The sequence below is a fragment of the Scyliorhinus torazame genome, chromosome 14, assembly GCF_047496885.1.
Source record: "Scyliorhinus torazame isolate Kashiwa2021f chromosome 14, sScyTor2.1, whole genome shotgun sequence".
Classification (NCBI taxonomy): Eukaryota; Metazoa; Chordata; class Chondrichthyes; order Carcharhiniformes; family Scyliorhinidae; genus Scyliorhinus; species Scyliorhinus torazame.
The window spans coordinates 11,313,825-11,329,343 of NC_092720.1; the positions used below are offsets into that span (position 1 = coordinate 11,313,825).

A 15,519-nucleotide genomic window follows, 5' to 3' on the forward strand; every position below is an offset into this window, starting at 1 on the left:
GAGGTCCCAGGCTCGATCCCGGCTCTGGGTCACTGTCCGTGTGGAATTTGCACATTCTCCCCGTGTCTGCGTGGATTTCGCCCCCACAACCCAAAGATGTGCAGGTTGGGTAGATTGGCCACGCTAAATGGCCCCTTAATTGGAAAAAATAAATTGGGTACTCTAAATTTATTTTTAAAATAGGAAATGAAGCCGATGCCACAGATGCTGTGATGCACCCAAAAGTAAAACACGTTAGCGCTGTGGAAATAGACACTTACAGAGGCAATATCCAGCCTTTGGGAACATTTGTGCAAAGTGCAAAGGCGAAAACCATTTTGCCAAGCAGTGCTTTTCCAACAAACAAGTCGACTCACAAAAATCTATAAACACTGTTGAAAAAATTAATTTAGAGGATACATTCTTCATTGGTGTCATTACTAATGAAGACAGGGCCAATGTAGCCAAGCAAAATGAAATGTCTTCGATGAACACAAGAAGTGGTAATAACGAAGTATATACTGTCAGTAAAGATAACTGGACCGCTTTTTTACTCATCAATCAAACGTTTATAAATGTCAAACTTGACACAGGAGCGAGAACGAATCTCATCAGTATCACGGATATTGAAGCGATGAGAATCAAGCCCAAGATTTTGAACAGATAAGTATTTTTAAAAGATTACAATGGTCAAAGGATTAATTCCTTAGGCGTGTGTGAGCTTGACGTTCAAGTCACAGAATTTATAAAGTGAAATTGTCAACTGTAGCCACAGATCGTGAATCGTTACTTGATGTGGAAGCTTGTGAAACACTTCAGTTAGTTAAGAGAGTATTTCGTGCTGGCTATGCTTTGAATGCGCAGAGTGGATCGGTGCATTCAATGGTATAAGCATTTCTGGAGATTTTTCAAGGTTTCGGTGTCTTGCCATTTACTCACCGAATTCAACTAAAGGATAATACGCAACCCATAATACGTGCTCCCAGGAGAGTACCAGTGCCATTAAGGGATCAGTTGAAAGCTGAACTTGATAGAATGATGAATCGGGGAGTCATTAAGAAAATCGAAGAACCACCAGATTGGGTAAATTCAATGGTGCGTTAAGAAATGCAATAACGATTTAAGAACTGCATGGACCCTAAGACCTCAATGTCACCATCATGCGAGAACACTATCCAATACCGAAATGTGAATAAATAACGAGCGAAATGTCAGGTGCGACGTGCTTCAGGAAACCGGATGCATCGCGGGGTTTTTGGCAACACAAATTGGATGAGGAGAGTACGAAGCTTTGCACCTTTCACACTCCATTTGGGCGCTACTATTTTCTACGAATGCCGTTAGTGAAAATATCTGCATCTGAAATCTTTCACAGGGCAATGGAGCACATTGTGGAAGGTATTCCAGGAGCTTTTGTGTAAATTACCGATATAATTGTATGGGGTTCTACAATGGAAGAACAAAACGACTGATTCAGACAGGGGCTGGTTTAGCACAGGGCTAAATAGCTGGCTTTTAAAGCAGACCAAGGCAGGCCAGCAGCGCGAGTTCAATTCCCGTACCGGCCTCCCCGAACAGGCGCTGGAATGTGGCGACTCGGGGCTTTTTGCAGTAACTCCATTTGAAGCCTACTTGTGACAATAAGCGATTTTCATTTCATTTCATTTCATCAAAGTACTACAGAGTATTAAGAAATATGGGCTCAGGATGAACAAAGCCAAGTGTGAATTTGCCGTTAAAGAAATCACGTTTCTGGGGGACAAGTTGTCTGCTCAAAGTGTACAGCCCGATCAAGTGAAGATACAGGCAATACTGAACAGACCACGAATATACATCAGACAAGGGCAGCACGGTAGCATAGTGGTTAGCACAATTGTTTCACAGCTCCAGGGTCCCAAGTTCGATTCCCGGCTGGGTCACTGTCTGTGCGGAGTCTGCACGTTCTCCCCGTGTGTGCGTGGGTTTCCTCCGGGTGCTCCGGTTTCCTCCCACAGTCCAAAGATGTGCAGGATAGGCACATTGGCCATGATAAATTGCCCTTCGTGTTGGGTGGGGTTACTGGGTTATGGAGATAGAGGGGAGGTGTGGGCTTGGGTAGGGTGCTCGTTCCAAGAGCTGGTGCAGACTCGATGGGCCGAATGGCCTCCTTCTGCACTGTAAATTTTATATTCTATAAGAAAGGAGTTCTGAGGATGTTAGGAATGATCAATTTTAGAGGCAAATTTATTCAGAATTTGTCAGCCAAGACCATATGCCTGAGAGAAGTTATAAAGAAGATGAATACTTTTGAATGGTCAGAGAGGCATGAGCATGAATGGCTTACTCTGAAGACAGCTTCGACAACAGCTCCAGTGCTTGCATTTTTTGACCCGACCAAGAAATCAAAAATCTCAAATGATGTGTCGAAGGATGGGTTAGATGCAGTGCTGTTACAGCAGGAAGGTGGAGCCAGTTGCCTGGGCATCTAGGTTGTTGGCCGATTCAGAATGTCGATACACTCAAATTGAGAAGGAATGTCTCGGGCTAGTTAATGGCTTGGACAAGTTTCATAGCAATGTGCACGGCCTACCAACTTTTCTGGTAGAAATGGATTACAAACCATTGGCAGCCATGGTCAAGAAAAACTTTAGTGAGATGTCACCACACACCCAGAGAATGATGATGAAGCTCCAGCGGTATGATTGTGATCTAATTTAAACTCCAGGCAAGCGCACTGTAGTTACAGATGTGCTATCAAGAGCTACAGCTGTGCTGGAAGACAGTCATATTGAGGATGATGTGCAAGTGCATGTCAATCTGATAACAGAGACACTGCCGGCCTCGGATGTTAAATCGAAACGAATAGTGGCAGAAACTAAAAACGATGAAGTTCTGCAGGTGGTGATCAAGAATCTCAATGAGGGTTGGCCAAAAGGGTCCTGTCAAAGTACCACAGCACCAGAGCAGAACGAAGTGTAGCCAATGGATTGCTACTAAGGCAACAAAGAATAATAATACCACAGTCTCTGCGAGCCGAGAGTTTACAGAAAATTCATGAGGGCCACCTCAGAAATGTGTAAAAAGTCAAAACTTCCAACGTAGACTAATGAAAGAACCAATGCAGATGAGTGACAAAGTGACACTTCCATGGCAGATAGTAGGGATAGACTTGTTTTATTTCAAAGGGAAAGAGTATTTACTGGTCGTGGATTACTTTTCGAAAACTCCTGAAGTGGCACAGTTATCCAGCTCATCAGCCAGGTGTGTTATAATGCACACTAAAGCTATCTTTGCTCGTCATGGCATTCCACAGGTTGTCACAGATACATAGAAGATAGGAGCAGGAGGAGGCCCTTTGGCCCTTCGAGCCTGCTCCGCCATTCATCACGATCGCGGCTGATCATCCAACTCAATAGCCTAATCCTGTTTTCTCCCCATAACCTTGGATCCCATTCGCCCCAAGTGCTATATCTAGCCGTCTCTAGAATATATTCAATGTTTTAGCATCAGTTACTTAAAATTTCACCAGCCGCCTAATTGGGATTTGAACTCTTGTTCGCAGAATATTAGCCTCAGCCTTCACATCACTAGTCCAATGACATTATCCATCCCCCCAAAAATGGGAGTGACAATGGTCCATAATTCAGTTCATAGAATTTGCTTTTATATTGCAGAAGGAGGCCATTTGGCCCATTGAGGCTGCACCGGCCCTTGGAAAGAGCACCCTACTTAAGCCCAAGCCTCCACCCGAAACCCAGTAACCCCACCTAACCTTTTGGACACGAAGGAGTAATTTAGCTGGGCCAATCCACCTAATCTACATATCTTTGGAAACCGGAGCACCTGGAGGAAACCCCAAGCAGACACGGGGAGAACGTGCAAACGCCACACAGACAGTCACCCGAGGCCGGACTTGAACCTGGGACTCTGGAGCTGTGAGGCAGCAGTGCTAACCACTGTGCCACCCACAGTTGTCAGGAAGGGAGGGAATACGCGCAGAGGTATGACTTCAAACATGTCACACCCAGACCATTATATCCACAGTCAAATGGAAAGGCAGAGAAAGGTGTGCAAATAGGAAAACAATGACCTAGGAATCGATGGACGCTACCTCACGGCGCCGAGGTCCCAGGTTCGATCCCGGCTCTGGGTCACTGTCTGTGTGGAGTTTGCACATTCTCCCCGTGTCTGCGTGGGTTTCGCCCCTACAACCCAAAGATGTGCAGGGTAGGTGGATTGGCCACGCTAAATTGCCCCTTAATTGGAAAAAACCGAATTGGATACTCTAAAAAAAAATGTAATCGAAGAACAGCCAGGATGATCCATATCTGACATCGCTCGGGTTATCGAGCATCACCTCTGAGTAACAGTTTATCATCCTCACCGTTACTGATGAACAGGAAGATAAGAACAACGTTGCCGTATCTTTCAAATCAACAAGCAAGTCACAAAATACAACATCAACTGCAGTCTCAGAAGAGGAAGTGGAAGAGATGCTGTGACAGATCAACCAGGCAGGTCACTACAACCTTTAGAACACAATCATACCAAACGGGTGAACGATCCTGATGGCTGGTTGAAGTGGGCGAAGGTGATACAGAAGATAGGTCCAAAGTCCGACACAGTCATCAGAGAGCAAGGACAAGTACTCAGGAGAAAGAAACGAGCTTTGTTAAAAAATTCAGCAACCTGTTACTTCACTGCCAGCAGATGATGTGTGTGAAAACTTCTGTCGATCCAAAGCAAGGCAGCCTGAACAAGAATCAAGTGTACAACCTGAAGGTGTGCAGAGCAATGCAGTTCCAACAGAGTCTTCAGCGCCACGAGAATGTCAAGCAGGTTCGGCGGATCAACAAAGCTTAGAAAGTCAACGAGATTTTGAAAGAAACCTGATAATCTGAATTGTTATGCGATGCATGTCATATGTATGATAATTGGTTCAAATGATGTATATTACATTTTTGTTAAAATCTAAAGGAAAGGGGATGGTAATGATATGCATAAACAATCTGTATGTTGATATGTTAGACCTCCAACCAGCAGGTGCAGTAGCACTACACCACCTGACACTGCAACCTCCAGGGGTCTGGGTGAGGAGTGTTGTGGGTAGTCGTGTTTAGTATTAGCTCTCGTATTCTAGTTGTTCACAGTTTACAGTTCATTCGTAGTATTAGTATTGTTTTCTACCTACGTTATTGTAATTTAGTAAACCTTAACTAGTCACGAACTAGACATTCTTGGCTGCACTGGCTCAATTATTGGAATGCACTAGAACATAACAACTGGATGATGTAGGTAAATGTCTCACAACACTTCATAGACATGAGGCACGAAGAAGACCACAAGAGGGCTGATCAAAAGTTTAACCAAAAAGTTATATTAAGGAGGAAATGTACGTGTTGCTTCAATGAAAGAAGTGAAAATTTGGATACGTGCGTACATGTATGTTGCAAGCAAGCTTGTGGGCATAGTGTATGAGCATCTTGTGTGAGCATGCATGTGGAAGCATGCATGCGTGATGCATGCCTGGAGGTGAAAATTGAAATGTTGGAAGGGAGGATATATATATGGAGGGATTGAGGCCATTGATAGATTTAAACGTATGGAAGAGAATTTTAAACTGGTAGAACAGGGCGGCACGGTGGCACAGTGGTTAGCACTGCTGCCTCATAGCGCCAGGGACCCGGGTTCAATTCCGACCTTGGGTCACTGCCTGTGCGGAGTCTGCACTTTCTCCCTGTGTGTGCGTGGGTTTCCTCCGGGTGCTCCGGTTTCCTCCCACAGTCCAAAGATGTGCAGGTTAGGTGGATTGGGCATGCTAAATTGCCCTTAGTGTCCAAAAGGTTAGGCGGGGTTACTGCGTTAGAGGTATAGGGTGTGGGCCTGGGTAGGGTGCTCTTTCCAAGGGTCGGTGCAGACTCAATGGGCCGAATGGCCCCCTTCTGCACTGGAGGGATTCTTTGATCCTATTAATGGGAGCCAATGTGGGGCCAGTGAGAGGTCACTGTCGACAAGGGTGAATGCGTAGCAGTGTTTTGAATGAGCGGAACTGAAGTTTACAGCAACTGGGAGGTTGCCCAGGAAAGCGCTGGGATCACAGAACTGTTACAGCTCGGGAGAAGTCCATTCACCCTATCGTGTCTGGACCAGCTCTCTGAATGAACATTTTGCCTAGAACCACTTTCCCGCCTTCATGGAATCCCTACAGTGCAGAAGGAGACCATTCAGCCCATCAAGTCAGCACTGACTCTCTGAAAGGCCCACTCCCCACCCTATCCCCATAACCCCACCTGACCTTTAGACACTAAGGGGCAATGTAGCACGGCCAATCCATCTAACCTGCACATCTTTTGGACTGTGGGAGGAAACCGGAGCACCCGGAGGAAACCCACGCAGACACGGGGAGAGCGTGCAGACTCCGCACAGAAAGTCACCCGAGGCCGGAATTGAACCCGGGTCCCTGGTGCTGTGAGGCAGCAGTGCTAACCAGCGTGCCACCTTCTCCCCGTAAGCCTGTACCTTCTTACTTCTTTGAATGCTACACTTGAACCTGCCGACACCACACTCTGGCAGAGCATTCCAAACCCTAACCGCTCGCTACGTGAAATCACTTTCACTTCTTTTGCCAGTTACTTTAAATCATTAAAAAGGAGAACTGTGCAGGACTGTGTGGAAAGAGGGGAGGAAGAGCGGGCAGCACGGTAGCATAGTGGTTAGCACAATTGCTTCACAGCTCCAGGGTCCCAGGTTCGATTCCCGGCTTAGGTCGCTGTCTGTGCGGAGTCTGCACGTCCTCCCCGTGTGTGCGTGGGTTTCCTCCGGGTGCTCCGGTTTCCTCCCACAGTCCAAAGATGTGCAGGTTAGGTGGATTGGCCATGATAAATTGCCCTTAGTGTCCAAAATTGCCCTTAGTGTTGGGTGGGGTTACTGGGTTATGGGGATAGGGTGGAGGTGTGGGCTTGGGTAGGGCGCTCTTTCCAAGAGCCGGTGCAGACTTGATGAGCCGAATGGTCTCCTTCTGCACTGTAAATTCTATGATTTTATGAACTACGAACAGCCCTGATGGGCTGAATGGCAATCCTTTACGCTGCATGTGACACAGACAACGGAATGAGCAGAACAGCAAGACGATTGTCATAACAACAATCTATTAAGAAGAGCACCTGGGACACAAAAGGTGAAGAGAAAGCAATTTTCTTTTGTCGCACTACAGCAGCTTGGGAGACAGCCCCATCACATTTAACAAGAGTACAACATGCTTCAGAATGCTGCTTGCCCACCCCATGGCGATTCCTCATCTCTCGCCTCGGGTTACACTGGAGTGTTGCTGCATCCCAGCACAAAAAGAGAATTGCATTTCTTTTTTAAAATAAATTTAGAGTACCCAATTCATTTTACCCGATTAAGGGGCAATTTAGCCGTGGCCAATCCTCCTAGCCTGCACATCTTTGGGTTGTGGGGGCGAAACCCACGCAGACACGGGGAGAATGTGCAAACTCCACACGGACAGTGACCCAGGGGGCCTGGATCGAATCCGGGACCTCGGTGCCGCGAGGCAGCAGTGCTAACCACTGCGCCGCGGTGCTGCCCAGAGAATGGCATTTCTGTAGTGCCTTGCACATCCTTAGGATGTGCCAAAATGCTTTAGGGCCAACGAAATATTTCTGCAATGCCGGCAGCCAATTTGCCCACAGCGAAACACCCACAAACAACATGATCAGAACCAGATTATCTGTTTTGCTGTGACGTTGGTTCAAACATAAATCATTTCCCGACACAAAGAAGAACTCTCCTAACAGTGCCACGCGGCCATTTACATCCGCCTGAAGGGTCAGATGGGGCATTGGTCAGATCTAGAATTATGACACCTAAAACAGTGCAGCACTCCCTTGGAGTGTCATCTTAAACTTTGTACTCCGCTCTCTGGAGCGGGACTTGAACCCGCAACCTCCTGATTCAGAGGCAAGAGCGTCTTATCCACAGAGACACGGGTTGCAGTCCTCCCAAAGGAGTGCCACCATTACGCTTCCCATCCAACCAGCGGCGGCAGAATGCATTGTTGACAAAGCTGCCATCACGGAGTACAATAACCAACAAAACATAGAATTAACACCTCGCAATGTGATGAATGGTTGGAAGAGGCCAGCACAAAATAAACACTTCCAATATGGCAATCGACCAGGCATCATGCCCCTCTACACAGAGAAGTTATGCAGCCACAGGTTCTATGCTCCTTGGCAGAATATTATAATAAATCAGGTCACCTACTTACCCAGCCCAGTAACATAACCCAAGAGAAAATGGAACTCGGGGCAAGATGTCATGACCAACAATGGTGACCATATTATAAAGACTCAGAGAATCATAGAAGAATAATAGAATCTCTGTAATGCAGCCTGCACCGACCCTGTGAAAGAGCACTCTATCTAGGCCCAGGCTCCCACCCAATTCCCCTAACCCTAGTCACCCCACCCAATCACTTTGGTCACTAAGGGCAATTTATCACGGCCAATCCACCTAACCCGCAAATCTTTGGACTTTGGGAGGAAACCGGTGCACCCGGAGGGGACCCACACACACACGGGGGGAACGTGCAGACTCCACGCAGACAGTGACCCGAGGCCGGAATTGAACCCAGGTCCCTGGCGCTCAGAGACAGCAGTGCTAACCACTGTGTCACCGTGCCTTTGGAGAGTGGGATTAATTGGATACCTTTTTAATAGAGCCAGCACAAGTGTGATGGGCTGAATGGCCTCCCTTGGTCTGTTGGGTGACATAATTCAGGCATGAAAGCAATTCGGAAGGGAGGATGAATACTGTAAACGCGCCTCAGTATTCAGAGTTAGAAAAAAACAGGTCCGCTCACCAGATTCACTGTGTGTTTCTGTTGCTGCAACACAGGCCAATATCCACAGGACGAGGACTGCACGAGACCAAGGCATTCTAGAATAAAGCAGAAATAAGCTTCATCATCTTTCTAATTGACACACAAGGTAAGGGTGCCCAACAAGGTAAGGGGGTGGGGGGTTAGCACAAACTGTTACGGAAAGGGAAGGGATGGCAGGAATCCGCTTTGGGGGGGGGTAGAGACATCCACCTCACGTATCGAGAGGCTATGGGGAGAAAGCAGGATTAGGCTACTGAGTTGGATGATCAGCCATGATCGTGATGAATGGCGGAGCAGGCTCGAAGGGCCGAATGGCCTCCTCCTGCTCCTATCTTCCAGGTAGCTATAACTCAAGACATGTTTTTGAAAACAGGAATCGTGTTCTAAACTCGGAGCGCTGTAAACGTCACAGAGAGATAAATGACAGGTTTGCTCATAAGTTTTAAAGATAAATGATTATGACTCAACACCCGAATATATGATCACCCTCGCCCACTCGCAGATTCATGAAGACACACACACCCTCACAAAAACATTGTGATTACAAGAGGTAACGGTCATGACTATGGGGAATAAGCACTCCCTCACTGAGGGGCTGGCACCCCTTCCACATCCTGTATAAATCTGGAGGGCCGTGAACAGTGAGTAGTTCCTGTAGTAGAGTAACTGCTCTGTACTCCTGCTCTGTTGCACTAAATCTTGTTCCTTTTGATTCAACCTGTTCGGCCCAGTGTGGACTTCTCCGGACCGTATAATTTTTGATTTTAAGAGTTTGAGAGTTCTGTGTCACACTTGCTTTACCCTAGTGCGAACACTTGAAAAGATGGAGGCCTTGGGTGGGATTCTCCGACCCCCCGCTGGGTCGGAGAATCGCCGGGGGTTGGCGTGAATCCCACCCCCGCCAGTTGCCGAATTCTCTGGCACCGGATATTCGGCGGGGGCGGGAATCTCGCCGGCGATTCTCCGGCCCGCGACTGGCCGAGTCCCGCTGCTCGAATGCCTGTCCCGCCGGCGAGAATCAAACCACCTCTCTTACCGGCTCCGGGGTCCTGGGGGGGGGGGGGGGGCGATCTGTACCCGGGAGGTGCCCCCACGGTGGCCTGTCCCGCGATCAGGGCCCACCGATCCGCGGGTGGGCCTGTGCCGTGGGGGGCACTCTTTTCCCTCCGCCTCGGCCACAACCTTCACCATGGCCGACGCGTACGAGACCCCCCCCCCCCCCGCCCTGCGCATGCGCGGGGATTACGTCAGCCCCCCACGGTGAGCGCTTGGCCCCTAAAGGTGCGGAGAAATCCGCACCTCTGGGGTGGCAGGACGCCGGAGTGGTTCCCGCCACTCCATCCCGCCGGGACCCCCCGCCCCGCCGGGTAGGGGAGAATCCCGGCCCTTTTCTTTGGTCCATTGAATAAAAAGCTCTGGCGAATTTAGGAAGGCGGAATCACTGTTGTTTATTGTTTGCATGGGCAGATGTCTCTTGTCCCACTGCAGTCGAGGTGCAGTCAGAGGCCTGTAGTGAAACGCGCGTCCACTTCCTCGGTTAGAGGCGTTTGTCGTGTTACCTGCGTGGTCGATAACACGCGTTACTCAATCCTTGGCTGATTGGTGAGGTCCTCTGAATCTTGTTGAAGACTCGAGCTCGTCCAGTAACAACAAAGGTTTATTGAGTAACTATAACTATTAATGCGCGAGTTCTTTACCTTAACATGGGAACTAGGAATTGGACAACAAGATTTAACAATTGTAACTAAATGCAACTCCACTAACTATCGATGTGATTCTGATGTTTCCTGTTCACAGCACACCCGAGAGAGAGACAGAGACCCCGTGTGGCTGCCCTTTAGACCCCTGTTGGTCCAGCCCTCTGGTGATCATGTGGTGCTGCTATCTACCCATTAACCCCTTGTGTGCATGCACCTACAGAGGTCACCACAGGGTTAAGGTCAACTTAATGCCTCTGCCTACTCGTGTTGGGCAGGGTTTGTTCTCTGACGGCTCCAGATGTTCTGTCTCTGCCCGCTCCAGAAACGTGACTTATTAAATCTTGTCAGAAACCCTAGTTTCTATTATGTGACCAGCTTGTAACTTTCTGCTGTGTCCGCGCCGGCCCCGACGGCAAATGGCGCAGGGCTACAGGAGCCGGCGCGGAGGAATGGAGGCCCCCCCCCCCCCCGACAGAGAGGCCGGCCCGCCGATCGGTGGACCCCGATCAGGAGCCAGGCCACTACGGAGGCCCACCCCGGGGTCGGAAGCCCCTCCCCCACAGGCCGCCCCCGGACCCTTCAAGGCCGAGGTCCCGCCGGCTCAGAGGATGTTAGAACGGCGCCAGCGGGACTCGGCTTTTTGGTGACGGCGGCACATTCGGGCCGGAGAATTGGCGCGCTGACCCGTGCCGGCCAAGCCGGAGAGTCGGCGCATACCCCGACCGGTGCCATGCCGACCACGCCGGCCCCAGTGGCGCCAATTCTCCGCTCTCCCGGCATCGTGTGTGGGTCGGAGAATTCCTCCCATTATCTAGATTTGAAAATCTGAAGATGAAGGGCGGGATTCTCCCCTACCCGACGGGGCGGGGGGTCCCGGCGGGACGGAGTGGCGTGAACCACTCTGGCGTCGGGCCGCCCCAAAGGTGCGGAGTCCTCAGCACCTTCAGGGGCTATGCCTGCCCTGGAGTGGTTGGCGCCACGCCGGCCGGTGGTAAAGGGGCTTGGCGCCACGCCAACCGGCACCGAAGGGCCTCTGCCAGCCGGTGCGAGTCGGCGCATGCGTGGGAGGGCCAACGCGTGCTGGCGTCATCCCCGCGCATGCGCAGCGGGTTTCGCATCCGCACCGGGAATGGCGGAGGACCACGGCCTCCGGTGCGGAGGGATAGAGTGCCCCCACGGCACAGGCCCGCCCGCGGATCAGTGGGCCCCGACCGCGGGCCAGGCCACCGTGGGAGCACCTCCCAGGGCCAGATCCCCCCGCGACCCCCAAGGAACCCCGGGGCCCGCCCGCGCCGCCAGGTCCCGCCGGTAAGGGACCTGCTCTAATTTACGCCGGCGGGACTGGCGAAGAACGGCCCATCGCGGGCCGGAGAATTCGGTCAACTTCGGGGCCTATTGAGTCGTGCCGGAGCCCACCATTCTCCGAGGCGGGCGGCGCGACTCATGCCTGGGCAATTTGTGCGGGGCGGGAGAATTAGGAGGGTGGCGGGGGCGGAATTCACGCCGACCCCCGGCGATTCTCCCACCCAGCGAGGGGTCGGAGAATCTCGCCCGAAAGGTCTGCAAGCAATACTCTGAAACCAGTTTCTTTCATGACCAGCTGTCTCGCTCTAATATGCAGCTCTGTCAGAAAGTGATCCCGCCCACAATGGGCATTGTATTGGGAGTCCTGGCAAGCAGGGTAGATCCCAGAAGTGGGACATCCCAGCATCTACTGGTCACGTTGCGCCGCGCTAATTCACGTGTGCAATGTGACCGGTAGATCCTGCCCAATCTCTTCTCTCCCACTCAGGGTAATCAGTTTAATTTCCAAACTTCTCTCCTCATCAAGGTGATGGAGGTCAGTGCCAAGGAATAGAACATTTTCCATTTCAGGCGCAAGTTAGCAGCATCAAGCTCTCACAGGTCAATGATAGAATAAAGTACCCTTTGCTCAGTCCCATCAAATACTCCCAGGACAGACACAGAATACTCCTTACTCTAACCATCCAGAATAATAATAATCTCTCTTTATTAGTGTCACCGGTAGGCTTACATTAACATTGCAATGAAGTTACTGTGAAAAGCTCCTAGTCGCCACACTCCGGCGCCTGTTCGGGTCACAGAGGGAGAATTCAGACTGTCCAATTCACCTAACAAACACGTCTTTCGGGACTTGTGGGAGTAAACCGGAGCACCCGGAGGAAACCCACGCAGACACAGGGAGAATATGCCGATTCCGCGCAGACAGTGAGCCAAGCCGGGAATCGAACCTGGGACTCTGGTGCTATGAAACAAACGTGCTAACCGCTGTGCTGCCCATATCGAGATACGCAGCAGAAGTTAGATTTTTTTTACTGCATTTTGGGGATGTGCTCACCATCAGCAACGTCAGCACATATTGCTAATCCCTAAATGCCTCTAAAGACGGTGGCTAGTCTATTCCATTTATGTGGTGGAGGTAAATCTTTGGTGCTGTTATGTAAAGGGAGTTCCAGGATTCTGACCCAGTAAAAATTAAAGATCAGGGGCGAGATTCTCCGACCCCCCGCCGGAGGAGGGGACAACTGGGTTGCTGCTGCGGAAATCCAAAAGGAAATGGCTAAAGAGTGGGTGGTCGGGGGCGGAATGCGACGCTGGGGGAGCGAGCGGGAGCGCGGAGGCGGGGTATGGGACTGGCCTAGAGAAGGTAATGGCTAGTCAACACGGGAGGGGGGCAGGTAGCCCCCTAGTGAGGCTGATCACGTGGAATGTGAGAGGCCTGAATGGACCGATAAAAAGGGCCCGAGCGCTCGCGCATTTGAAAGGACTAAAGGCAGACGTGGTTATGCTCCAAGAGACGCACCTAAAGGTGGCGGACCAAGTTAGGCTAAGGAAAGGATGGGTGGGACAGGTGTTCCACTCAGGACTGGACGCAAAGAACAGAGGGGTGGCCATTTTGGTGGGGAAACGGGTAGCATTTGAAGCAAAGAACATCGTAGCAGATAGTGGAGGTAGATATGTAATGGTGAGTGGTAGGCTGGAGGGAATGGAGGTCGTGTTGGTTAATGTGTATGCCCCAAATTGGGACGATGCGGGGTTCATGAGACGGATGCTGGGGCGTATTCCGGACCTAGAGGCAGGAAATTTGATTTTAGGAGGGGACTTCAATACGGTGCTGGACTCGGGGCTAGATAGATCCAGCTCAAGGACTGGAAGAAGGCCGGCAGCGGCCAAGGTACTTAAGGGGTTTATGGACCAAATGGGGGTCCATGGCGATTTCTTAGACCCAGGGCTAGGGAGTATTCCTTCTTCTCCCACGTCCATAAAGTGTACTCCCGGATAGATTTTTTTGTTTTAGGAAGGTCGTTGATCTCTAGGGTGGAAGAAGCTGAATACTCAGCCATAGCGGTTTCGGACCATGCCCCACATTGGGTGGACCTGGAAGTAGGAGAGGACAGGGAGCAGAGAACACTCTGGCGATTAGATGTGGGACTGATGGCGGATGAGGGAGTGTGTGCAAGAGTGAGGGGGTGTATTGAGAGATACCTGGAGGTCAATGACGACGGCGAGGTCCCTGTGGGAGTGGTCTGGGAAGCACTAAAAGCGGTGGTCAGAGGAGAGCTGATTTCTATTGGGGCCCACAAAAGGAAAACAGAGGCCAAGGAAAGGGATAGATTACTGGGGGAGATTTTAAGGGTGGACAGGGAATTTGCAGAGACCCCGGAGGAGGAGCTGTACAGGGAGAGGAGACATCTCCAGACCGAGTTTGACCTTCTGACCACCAGAAAGGCGGAGGTACTGTGGAGGAAGGCACAGGGGAGGAGGTATGAATATGGGGAAAAGGCTAGTCGCCTGTTGGCGCATCAATTGCGAAAGAGGGCAGCAGCGAGGGAGATAGGAGGAATTAGGGATGAAAGGGGAGACACTGCGAAGGGCAGGAAAGATAAATGAGGTGTTTAAGACCTTTTATGAGGAACTGTATAGGTCTCAGGCCCCAGAGGGAGAGGAGGGGATGCGGCAGTTCCTGGACCAATTGAGGTTCCCGAAAGTGGAGGAGCAGGCGGTGGCAGGCCTGGGGGCGCCGATTGAGGTGGACGAGGTTATTAAGGGACTGGGAAGCATGCAAGCAGGGAAGGCCCCGGGGCCGGACGGGTTCCCGGTGGAATACTACAGAAAATATGTGGACTTGTTGGCCCCGTTGTTGGCGAGGACGTTCAATGAGGCCAGGGAAGGGGGGACTCTACCCCCGACGATGTCGGAGGCGACGATATCGCTAATTTTGAAGAGGGACAAAGATCCGTTGCAGTGTGGGTCCTATAGACCTATTTCACTATTGAACGTGGACGCCAAATTGCTGGCAAAGGTGCTGGCATCGAGGATAGAGGACTGTGTCCCGGGGGTGGTGCACGAAGACCAGACAGGGTTTGTAAAAGGGAGACAATTGAATGTTAACGTGCGACGACTATTAGGGGTGATAATGATGCCCTCAGTGGAGGGGGAGGCAGAGATAGTGGCGGCAATGGACGCAGAGAAGGCATTTGATAGGGTGGAGTGGGAGTATTTATGGGAAGTGTTAAGGAGGTTTGAGTTTGGGAACGGGTTTATTCGCTGGGATAGACTACTTTATGGGGCACCAACGGCAAGCGTAGTTACAGGTCGACATAGATCGGAGTATTTCCGATTATATTGGGGAACAAGACAGGGATGCCCGCTGTCTCCATTGTTGTTTGCGCTGGCAATTGAACCTCTGGCCATGGCGTTGAGAGACTCCAGGAAATGGAGAGGGGTGACTAGAGGGGGAGAAGAACACCGAGTCTCGTTATACGCGGATGACCTATTGTTATACGTGTCGGACCCAGCGGGGGGGATGATAGAGGTTATGCGAATTTTGAGGAGGTTCGGGGAATTTTCGGGGTATAGGTTAAACATGGGGAAGAGTGAATTATATGTGATACATCCAGGGGACCAGAGTAGAGAGATAGAAGGCTTACCGCTAGGGAAAGTGGAAAGAAA

General features: G+C 50.6%; 1 protein-coding gene across 1 annotated transcript in view; it reads right to left on the reverse strand.

Moving 5' to 3' along the window:
• LOC140389520 (interleukin-1 receptor accessory protein-like) overlaps window positions 1–15,519 on the reverse strand; it is a 67,869-nt gene that overhangs the window by 33,218 nt on the left and 19,132 nt on the right. The window contains 1 exon segment of the mRNA XM_072473696.1: window positions 8,825–8,901. Within this exon segment, the coding sequence (XP_072329797.1) occupies window positions 8,825–8,901 (77 nt within the window).